Source organism: Oncorhynchus nerka, linkage group LG15 (assembly GCF_034236695.1).
Source record: "Oncorhynchus nerka isolate Pitt River linkage group LG15, Oner_Uvic_2.0, whole genome shotgun sequence".
NCBI lineage: Eukaryota > Metazoa > Chordata > Actinopteri > Salmoniformes > Salmonidae > Oncorhynchus > Oncorhynchus nerka.
The window spans coordinates 12,484,569-12,497,068 of NC_088410.1; the positions used below are offsets into that span (position 1 = coordinate 12,484,569).

The window sequence follows — 12,500 nt, forward strand, 5'->3', positions numbered from 1 at the left end:
CCACTGACCAGCCTGTATAGCCTATACTGTTACCACTGACCACTGACCAGCCTGTACAGCCTATACTGTCACCACTGACCAGCCTGTATAGCCTATACTGTCACCACTGACCAGCCTGTATAGCCTATACTGTCACCACTGACCAGCCTGTATAGCCTATACTGTCACCACTGACCAGCCTGTACAGCCTATACTGTCACCACTGACCATGATACACCAGCCTGTACAGCCTATACTGTCACCACTGACCAGGATACACCAGCCTGTACAGCCTATACTGTCACCACTGACCATGATACACCAGCCTGTACAGCCTATACTGTCACCACTGACCAGCCTGTATAGATACACCAGCCTGATACACCAGCCTGTATACTACTGTCACCACTGACCAGCCTGTATAGCCTATACTGTCACCACTGACCAGGATACACCAGCCTGTACAGCCTATACTGTCACCACTGACCAGCCTGTACAGCCTATACTGTCACCACTGACCATGATACACCAGCCTGTATAGCCTATACTGTCACCACTGACCAGCCTGTATAGCCTATACTGTCACCACTGACCATGATACACCAGCCTGTATAGCCTATACTGTCACCACTGATACACCAGCCCAGCCTGTCACCAGCCAGCCTGTACATACTGTCACCACTGACCATGATACACCAGCCTGTATAGCCTATACTGTCACCACTGAGCAGCCTGTATAGCCTATACTGTCACCACTGATACACCACCAGCCTATGTCACCACTGACCATGATACACCAGCCTGTACAGCCTATACTGTCACCACTGACCAGCCTGTACAGCCTGACCAGCCTGTATAGCCTATATCACCACTGACCAGCCTGTATAGCCTATACTGTCACCACTGACCAGCCTGTATAGCCTATACTGTACCACTGACCAGCCTGTATAGCCTATACTAGCCTGTCACCTATACTGTCACCACTGACCAGCCTGTATAGCCTATACTGTCACCACTGACCATGATGACCACCAGCCTGTCACCACTGACCAGCCTGTATAGCCTATACTGTCACCCTCATGATGACCATGATACACCAGCCTGTACAGCCTATACTGTCACCACTGATACACCAGCCTGTGATACACCATAGATCACCACACCAGCCTGTATAGCCTATACTGTCACCACTGACCATGATACACCAGCCTGTATAGCCTATACTGTCACCACTGACCAGCCTGTATAGCCTATACTGTTACCACTGACCATGATACACCAGCCTGTATAGCCTATACTGTCACCACTGAGCAGCCTGTATAGCCTATACTGTCACCACTGACCATGATACACCAGCCTGTATAGCCTATACTGTCACCACTGACCAGCCTGTACAGCCTATACTGTCACCACTGACCATGATACACCAGCCTGTATAGCCTCTACTGTTACCACTGACCATGATGATACACCAGCCTGTATAGCCTGACCATAGCCTACTGTCAACATGACCAGCCTGTATAGCCTATAGCCTGTACTGTTACCACTGACCATGATGATACACCAGCCTGTATAGCCTATACTGTCACCACTGACCAGCCTGTATAGCCTATACTGTTACCAGACCATGTACACCAGCCTGTATAGCCTATACTGTCACCATGACCAGCCTGTCACCTATACTGACCATGACCATGATACACCAGCCTGTATACAGCTGTTACCACTGACCATGATGATACACCAGTATTATACTGTCACCACTGACCATGATGATTGCATCCCTCCTCATAACACAATGAATGAGGACAAAAACTTTAGGAGGGATGACTGAGGGACAACAACCAGAATGTATCCTAGGTCTTTGGAGCCTAGCTATATTGGTAACGGTGTGTGTGTGTGCGTGGACAGCTGTCTTGTCAGTATTATCTGTGCATCCCTCTCTCAATGTGTGTCTGTCTGTATTTCTGTCTGTGTGTCTGTGTCTCTATGTGTGTCTGTCTGTTTGTCTGTCTGTGTCTGTATGTATTTCTGTATGTGTGTCTGTCTGTGTGTCTGTCTATATTTCTGTCTGTGTGTCTGTCTGTGTGTCTGTCTATATTTCTGTCTGTGTGTGTGGTGATACTGGCAGAACAGCAGCACACTATAAAAGGAGCCAATTCACCAATACAGCTTCAGCAATGTATTTATTAATATTGTAATAAGACGGTAATAGAAGTGTAATTCTACAGTTTAGTCCATTTGTTTGTAACGGTGAGACCTATAGGTCTGTCAGTAAAGTAATAAACCACTCCATAGAAAATAAACACTGTGTAAATGGTGCATTCTAGTTGTATTGGTTGGACCTGTAATCCTATAAGTAACCTAAAGTAAATCACAGATTAACAATGTTAATGTCAGTGGTTCATTCTATAGTTCAGTAATGGGTTTACAGGCCTGTAAGTAAAGTAATAAATCCATCACAGATGAACACATATAACGTAAATGTTTCTGTGAAGCCGCTTGCCGGGCTGCCACACGTAAAACAGACACCACCGGGGTCAGCAGCATCATCCAGCAGGCTATTTACAGCCACTGGGGGGTCAAGCCGTGTGAAATCCGATCCGAGTTTCCATCACGGACAAGAAAACTCACACCAACCGCTGACTAAAACACCTCCAGCCCACCACCATACTGGCGACCTAAAGCACCTGACACACCGCCACCACCAGACCCAAAACGGCCATCTCCATTTCAAATGCGGGGCCATCCCCCTCTCCATTCGCGGTAAGATCCTTTGTCATTATTCCATGTTAATGACGTGATGACCGATCAATCAAGACGGCCTCAGCAAACTCATTCTAGTTAATTAGTCCGCCGGGCGGTCGTCAAAGTTAACAGTATTTATATAAAGGAGGAGGAGAGAGAGATGGAGGGAATAAAAACAGAATAACAACAGAGAGAGACAGAAGGAAAACAGACTGAAAGCATACTGATAATAAAAATGTAATCGCCTAGTGTATATTTTAAAACGCGGCAGGTGCAAATTACACGGTCTTGAGTGTGGAGCTCAACGTTACGTCACGGCGCAGTAAAGTACAGCAAATAAAAGCGAGGTCAGTCTGCGCACACAGACTGGTGCCATAACGACACGAGAGACTATTAATGAACCAGCCTGAATTAATGACCACTGCTGTAACCGAACAGCGCACTGGGACTGGTGGTGTGTAGCCTGTGTGAGTGCCAAAGAGACGATGTGAAATCAGTTGTTATTATGGCCAGAAATTCACCACGCAGGCTCCTCTCACCTGGATCCACGAACTCCATCATGTTCCCTGCTTCTTACTATTCACCAAGCAAAGAGGTGCCACTAATATCTGATCTTGGGTCAGTTTTATCTTTACACCACATAAAACATAAGCTCGGGTCTAATATGTCGTATAATGATCCTGGATCATATAAGAGTGGTGACATCAACCTGGATCCCCTGTCTACATGGATCTCTCCCCTGTGCTCCAGCCCTCCTCTCTCCCTCCTCTCCTCTGAGAAGGTGTTACCTGGCCTGGGCCTCGTCGAGACTCTCGTCCGTGATGGCCATGATCTGCTGGAGGATATCCCCGATGTCCTGCTGCGGTTGGCCGAGGGAGTGCTGCTTCCTCCCGGCGTCATGGTCTCCCACGTCGACCTGAGACAGTCCGGACAGCCCGACGAGACCCGACATCATGCGGGCCTGGTCCTCCATGCCTTTCAGAAAAATCTCGCCGTTTTTGCGACAAAACTAGGGAGGGAAAAGGTGACCGTTGTCCGATGAAGGGAGGAAGATGAGAAGATAGTATATTTTTTCCCCAGAGGTAGCCCAGGCCAGTTGCCTTTTACAGTTTAATGTCCCTGACTCGAAACACCGAGTGTTTCAAAGTAGCCAATAAACAAAGGAAGACAAACTAAACTATGAAAAGTAGCCAATAAACAAAGGAAGAAATCAAACTAACTACAAAATGCCATTGCTCGTTCAAATGACCAATAGCAGCAAGCAAACTGTAAACATGCAATTGTCTAAGTAAAACAAAAAAGCAAGTAAACGGTCGATCTGGGCCTACACAGTATTTGTAAACAAATAAACACTATTTTCTTTGGCATAACCCGGCCTAGATTTATTTTGCATTCCGAGTCGAACACGGGTGCAGGGTTCTAACAGTAGTTCCACGGTCGAGGCAGATAGAGGGAGCGAGGAGGCCACGGGGGGAAAAATAAAGCCTGGAAAGGTAGAGCTGCCTTTAAAATGGTCAGCTTGGCGAACGACAAAGAGGGGAGGGAGGACGAACCGAGCTGCCGCTGCCAGGGAGAAAAATGGCAACAATTAGCAGACTAGCTTGTCACAAATGTTACTCCTGCATTCGACAAATTAATAATCCGGCCGATATCCAAACGCTGTCTCGTGGAAAGCGACGGGGAATGTAGGCGAACCAGTTTGGAATCCAACCACCATGTATCTCCGTGTTTTTCTAACAATGAGAAAGAAGAGTAGCGCCACACTAGCCTACAACAGCTCGGCTAACGTTACTAGTCCACAGAAATCCCCAACGTGTCCGTTTTCGTTGCCTTCTTTTCCCAGGAAAAACCTGCACGGCTGGGAAGAAGTATTGTAGCTAGTAGCCTACAGGATCAAATAAAACGACGGAATAAAATACATTTTTTAATAAACTCCAACCCGTCCGACCAGCCGTGGCTGGCCTTGTCCTATCCGTTGGTCGAATAGCGCTGCTTGCTCCCCTCTCTTCTCGGCAGTTTTTTTCCTTCTCCTCTGCTCTCCTTTCTTTATCCGGCTCCCTCGCCTGGCCCGTTCTCCCACTACACACACACACACACACACAGCGCACGCTGGGGAGGATAATATGCAATTCCACATCTCACCGCTGGGGATGGGCTCCTGTTCAGCAGCAGCAGCAGCACCATGGAAACAAGCAGCATTGTTGACAGTTGTGTTATTGTTGTTGTGATGGCTTGGAGGGCCTTCTTATGTAGCCTAACTATCCCACCCCAAGACAGTCATATGAAAGCCTCACGTTTCAAGGAGCCCGTTCACTATGAAGTCAGGAGCCCGTTCACTATGAAGTCAGGAGCCCGTTCACTATGAAGTCAGGAGCCCGTTCACTATGAAGTCAGGAGCCCGTTCACTATGAAGTCAGGAGCCCGTTAACTACGAAGTCAGGAGCCCGTTCACTATGAAGTCAGGAGCCTGTTCACTATGAAGTCAGGAGCCCGTTCACTATGAAGTCAGGAGCCCGTTCACTACGAAGTCAGGAGCCCGTTCACTATGAAGTCAGGAGCCTGTTCACTATGAAGTCAGGAGCCCGTTCACTATGAAGTCAGGAGCCCGTTCACTATGAAGTCAGGAGCCCGTTCACTATGAAGTCAGGAGCCCGTTCACTATGAAGTCAGGAGCCCGTTCACTATGAAGCCTACCAAGATGGCTGGAATTAGACGTTCTCTCTACTCATTGCAAACGACCCTAAGATGCCGCACTGATCCCACTGCTGCCACCAGTGTAGCAGACGGAGACAGGCTTGATCCAGAGAACACGGGTTGTGGGGAGAGCAGCCCTGCCACCTATACCATAAAGATTACGCACATAGTCATAGTTACACAGTCAGACACAGACACATGCTACAGACACAGTCTACAGTCACAGACACATGCTACATACACATGCTATAGACAGTCTACAGACACATGCTACAGACAGTCTACAGACACATGCTACAGACACAGTCTACAGACACATGCTACAGACACAGTCTACAGTCACAGACACATGCTACAGACACATGCTACAGACAGTCTACAGACACATGCTACAGACAGTCTACAGACACATGCTACAGACACAGTCTACAGTCACAGACACATGCTACAGACACATGTTACAGACAGTCTACAGTCACAGACACATGCTACAGACACATGTTACAGACAGTCTACAGTCACAGACACAGTCTACAGACACAGTCTACAGACACAGACACATGCTACAGACACAGACACATGCTACAGTCACAGACACATGCTACAGACACATGTTACAGACACATGCTACAGACAGTCTACAGTCACAGACACAGTCTACAGTCACAGACACAGTCTACAGACACAGTCTACAGTCACAGTCTACAGTCACAGACACAGTCTACAGACACAGTCTACAGTCACAGACACAGTCTACAGTCACAGACACAGTCTACAGACACAGTCTACAGTCACAGGCACAGTCTACAGACACAGTCTACAGTCACAGACACATGCTACAGACACATGTTACAGACACATGTTACAGACACATGTTACAGACACATGCTACAGACACAGTCTACAGTCACAGACACATGTTACAGACACATGCTACAGACACAGTCACAGACACATGCTACAGACACAGTCTACAGTCACAGACACATGCTACAGACAGTCTACAGACACATACATGTAGAGGCGGTGAGTTGGTCTCACGCTCTCGTGACGAGGTAGTGTCTGTCACTTGAGATCAGTATCACCCTTTTGGTCCAGGAGAGAATTTCCTCTTGTTCTCATGTTTGAGACGTTGGTTTCCTGAGCAGGAGACAAGGGTTCAGGACCCACCAGTCATTCATAGACACATACAGACACTGATACAGGTTGGCTACAACAGCCTACACTTGGTCAAATGGCACCCTATTCCCTACATAGGGCATTACCTTTGGCAAGAGCCTTATGGCAGGGGCCTGCCAAATGGCACCCTATTCCCTACATAGGGCATTACCTTTGGCAAGAGCCTTATGGCAGGGGCCTGCCAAATGGCACCCTATTCCCTACATAGGGCATTACCTTTGGCAAGAGCCTTATGGCAGGGGCCTGCCAAATGGCACCCTATTCCCTACATAGGGCATTACCTTTGGCAAGAGCCTTACGGCAGGGGCCTGCCAAATGGCGCAGAGGTCTAAGGCACTGCATCACAGTGCTTGAGGCATCACTACAGACCCTGGTTTGATCCCAGGGATGTCACAGCCAGCCGTGACCGGGAGACCATGAGGCGGCGCAACAATTGGCCCAGCGTCGTCCGGGTTAGGGGAGGGTTTGGTCGGCCGGGATTTCCTTGTCCCATCGCGCTCTAGCGACTCCTTGTGGCAGGCTGGGCGCCTGCAATCTGACTCCAGTTGCCAGTTGTACTGTGTTTCCTCAGACACATTGGTGCGGCTGGCTTACGGGTTAAGCGAGCAGTCTGTCAAGAAGCAGTGTGGCTTGGCAGGGTCGTGTTTCGGAGGACGCATGGCTCTCGACATTCGCCTCTCCCGAGTCCGTACGGGAGTTGCAGCGATGGGACAAGACTGTAACTACCAATTGGATATCAAGCAATTGGGAAGAAAAAAGTGTCAAAGGAAAAAGAAAAAAAAAAACGTTGAAAAAAGTCCTATGGCCAATTCCCTACATAGGGCACTAGTTTTGACCTAGTCCTTTTTCACTCAAATAAATGCCCTATATAGGTTGCAATTTGGGACACTGGAATAGTAGCCTAAATGGTTCTGTTATTTATCCTCTTGCTAAATGGTATCCATGTTGATGTCTCCTCAGCTTTGTAGACGTGACGTAGCGTGTGCATGATCAGCCTGCTAATGTTGAACACAAAACAAAGCCGTGTCACTCGACCATCATCATCATTACCATCACTCACCCCTTCTCCGCCAATCACAGCCTCCACTCGTCTTTGACCTCCTTGGTTGCTAGGCGTTATGCTAATGGTGCCTATAGCATTTCTACCTAAACAGTGGACCAACTGAATAACGTGGAATATGTAGAGTGGATATCCAGGTCTGAATGTACGCAACACATACAGCGTTAGGCCTCGTCCTCCTCATTGAATCATTACAAAAGGACACAACACACACAGCGTTAGGCCTAGTCCTCCTCATTGAATCATTACAAAAGGACACAACACACACAGCGTTAGGCCTCGTCCTCCTCATTGAATCATTACAAAAGGACACAACACACACAGCGTTAGGCCTCGTCCTCCTCATTGATTCATTACAAAAGGACACAACACACACAGCGTTAGGCCTCGTCCTCCTCATTGAATCATTACAAAAGGACACAACACACACAGCGTTAGGCCTAGTCCTCCTCATTGAATCATTACAAAAGGACACAACACACACAGCGTTAGGCCTCGTCCTCCTCATTGAATCATTACAAAAGGACACAACACACACAGCGTTAGGCCTAGTCCTCCTCATTGAATCATTACAAAAGGACACAACACACACAGCGTTAGGCCTAGTCCTCCTCATTGAATCATTACAAAAGGACACAACACACACATTGAATCATTACAAAAGGACACAACACACACAGCGTTAGGCCTAGTCCTCCTCATTGAATCATTACAAAAGGACACAACACACACAGCGTTAGGCCTAGTCCTCCTCATTGATTCATTACAAAAGGACACAACACACACAGCGTTAGGCCTAGTCCTCCTTATTGATTCATTACAAAAGGACACAACACACACAGCGTTAGGCCTAGTCCTCCTCATCATTACAAAAGGACACAACACACACAGCGTTAGGCCTCGTCCTCCTCATTGAATCATTACAAAAGGACACAACACACACAGCGTTAGGCCTCGTCCTCCTCATTGATTCATTACAAAAGGACACAACACACACAGCGTTAGGCCTAGTCCTCCTCATTGAATCATTACAAAAGGACACAACACACACAGCGTTAGGCCTAGTCCTCCTCATTGAATCATTACAAAAGGACACAACACACACAGCGTTAGGCCTAGTCCTCCTCATTGAATCATTACAAAAGGACACAACACACACAGCGTTAGGCCTCGTCCTCCTCATTGAATCATTACAAAAGGACACAACACACACAGCGTTAGGCCTAGTCCTCCTCATTGAATCATTACAAAAGGACACAACACACACAGCGTTAGGCCTAGTCCTCCTCATTGAATCATTACAAAAGGACACAACACACACAGCGTTAGGCCTAGTCCTCCTCATTGAATCATTACAAAAGGACACAACACACACACACAGCATTGAATCATTACAAAAGGGCTAGGCCTCGTCCTCCTCATTGAATCATTACAAAAGGACACAACACACACAGCGTTAGGCCTCGTCCTCCTCATTGAATCATTACAAAAGGACACAACACACACAGCGTTAGGCCTCGTCCTCCTCATTGAATCATTACAAAAGGACACAACACACACAGCGTTAGGCCTCGTCCTCCTCATTGAATCATTACAAAAGGACACAACACACACAGCGTTAGGCCTAGTCCTCCTCATTGAATCATTACAAAAGGACACAACACACACAGCGTTAGGCCTAGTCCTCCTCATTGAATCATTACAAAAGGACACAACACACACAGCGTTAGGCCTAGTCCTCCTCATTGAATCATTACAAAAGGACACAACACACACAGCGTTAGGCCTAGTCCTCCTCATTGAATCATTACAAAAGGACACAACACACACAGCGTTAGGGTCCTCCTCATTGAATCATTACAAAAGGACACAACACACACAGCGTTAGGCCTAGTCCTCCTCATTGAATCATTACAAAAGGACACAACACACACAGCGTTAGGCCTAGTCCTCCTCATTGAATCATTACAAAAGGACACAACACACACAGCGTTAGGCCTAGTCCTCCTCATTGAATCATTACAAAAGGACACAACACACACAGCGTTAGGCCTAGTCCTCCTCATTGAATCATTACAAAAGGACACAACACACACAGCGTTAGGCCTAGTCCTCCTCATTGAATCATTACAAAAGGACACAACACACACAGCGTTAGGCCTAGTCCTCCTCATTGAATCATTACAAAAGGACACAACACACACAGCGTTAGGCCTAGTCCTCCTCATTGAATCATTACAAAAGGACACAACACACACAGCGTTAGGCCTAGTCCTCCTCATTGAATCATTACAAAAGGACACAACACACACAGCGTTAGGCCTCGTCCTCCTCATTGAATCATTACAAAAGGACACAACACACACAGCGCCTCGTCCTCCTCATCATTACAAAACGTTAGGCCTAGTCCTCCTCATTGAATCATTACAAAAGGACACAACACACACAGCGTTAGGCCTCGTCCTCCTCATTGAATCATTACAAAAGGACACAACACACACAGCGTTAGGCCTCGTCCTCCTCATTGAATCATTACAAAAGGACACAACACACACAGCGTTAGGCCTAGTCCTCCTCATCATTACAAAAGGACACAACACACACAGCGTTAGGCCTCGTCCTCCTCATTGAATCATTACAAAAGGACACAACACACACAGCGTTAGGCCTCGTCCTCCTCATTGATTCATTACAAAAGGACACAACACACACAGCGTTAGGCCTAGTCCTCCTTATTGATTCATTACAAAAGGACACAACACACACAGCGTTAGGCCTAGTCCTCCTCATCATTACAAAAGGACACAACACACACAGCGTTAGGCCTAGTCCTCCTCCTCCTCGTCCTCCTCATTGATTCATTACAAAAGGACACAACACACACAGCGTTAGGCCAGTCCTCCTCATTGAATCATTACAAAAGGACACAACACACACAGCGTTAGGCCTAGTCCTCCTCATTGAATCATTACAAAAGGACACAACACACACAGCGTTAGGCCTCGTCCTCCTCATTGAATCATTACAAAAGGACACAACACACACAGCGTTAGGCCTCGTCCTCCTCATTGAATCATTACAAAAGGACACAACACACACAGCGTTAGGCCTAGTCCTCCTCATTGAATCATTACAAAAGGACACAACACACACAGCGTTAGGCCTAGTCCTCCTCATTGAATCATTACAAAAGGACACAACACACACAGCGTTAGGCCTCGTCCTCCTCATTGAATCATTACAAAAGGACACAACACACACAGCGTTAGGCCTAGTCCTCCTCATTGAATCATTACAAAAGGACACAACACACACAGCGTTAGGCCTCGTCCTCCTCATTGAATCATTACAAAAGGACACAACACACACAGCGTTAGGCCTAGTCCTCCTCATTGAATCATTACAAAAGGACACAACAGACACAGCGTTAGGCCTAGTCCTCCTCATTGAATCATTACAAAAGGACACAACACACACAGCGTTAGGCCTAGTCCTCCTCATTGAATCATTACAAAAGGACACAACACACACAGCGTTAGGCCTAGTCCTCCTCATTGAATCATTACAAAAGGACACAACACACACAGCGTTAGGCCTAGTCCTCCTCATTGAATCATTACAAAAGGACACAACACACACAGCGTTAGGCCTCGTCCTCCTCATTGAATCATTACAAAAGGACACAACACACACAGCGTTAGGCCTAGTCCTCCTCATTGAATCATTACAAAAGGACACAACACACACAGCGTTAGGCCTCGTCCTCCTCATTGAATCATTACAAAAGGACACAACATGTATCTGTCGTGTGTGAATGTTGCTGTTTATATACAGGACCAGTCAAAGATTTGGACGCACCTACTCATTCAAGGGTTTTTCTTTATTTTTTGACAATTTTCTACATTGTAGAATAATAGAGAAGACATCAAAAATATGACATAACACATATGGAATCACTACTTTTGACCAGAGCCCTTTAGGTCCTGGTTAAAAGTAGTTCACTTCACAGGGAAAAGGGTGCCATTCTGGTTTAAAGTAAGTAGTTCACTTCACATGAAATAGGGTGCCATTCTGGTTAAAAGTAAGTAGTTCACTTCATAGGGAAAAGGGTGCCATTCTGGTCAGAAGTAAGTAGTTCACTTCACAGGGAAAAGGGTGCCATTCTGGTCAAAAGTAAGTAGTTCACTTCACAGGGAAAAGGGTGCCATTCTGGTTAAAAGTAAGTAGTTCACTTCACAGGGAAAAGGGTGCCATTCTGGTCAAAAGTAGTTCACTTCACATGGAAAAGGGTGCCATTCTGGTCAAAAGTAGTTCACTTCACAGGGAAAAGGGTGCCATTCTGGTCAAAAGTAGTTCACTTCACATGGAAAAGGGTGCCATTCTGGTCAAAAGTAGTTCACTTCACAGGGAAAAGGGTGCCATTCTGGTTTAAAGTAGTTCACTTCACATTGAAAAGGGTGCCATTCTGGTCTAAAGTAGTTCACATCACAGGGAAAAGGGTGCCATTCTGGTCTAAAGTAGTTCACATCACAGGGAAAAGGGTGCCATTCTGGTTTAAAGTAGTTCACTTCACAGTGAAAAGGGTGCCATTCTGGTCTAAAGTAGTTCACTTCACAGGGAAAAGGGTGCCATTCTGGTTTAAAGTAGTTCACTTCACAGTGAAAAGGGTGCCATTCTGGTCTAAAGTAGTTCATTTCACAGGGAAAAGGGTGCCATTCTGGTTTAAAGTAGTTCACTTCACAGGGAAAAGGGTGCCATTCTGGTTAAAAGTAGTTCACTTGACAGGGAAAAGGGTGCCATTCTGGTTAAAAGTAGTTCACTTCACAGAGAAAAGGGTGGC

At 46.7% G+C, this 12,500-nt stretch overlaps 1 protein-coding gene across 2 annotated transcripts in view; it reads right to left on the reverse strand.

Annotated features, from left to right (window-relative positions):
• Positions 1–4,800, reverse strand: part of LOC135560016 (pre-B-cell leukemia transcription factor 1-like) — a 42,075-nt gene extending 37,275 nt beyond the window's left edge. For both annotated transcript variants that reach the window (XM_065000997.1, XM_065000998.1), the window contains exon 1: positions 3,516–4,800. In XM_065000997.1, coding sequence (XP_064857069.1) covers positions 3,516–3,700 — 185 coding nt within the window. In that variant the 5' untranslated portion in view covers positions 3,701–4,800. The remainder of the gene's footprint in view (positions 1–3,515) is intronic.
• Positions 4,801–12,500: the final 7,700 nt, after the last annotated feature.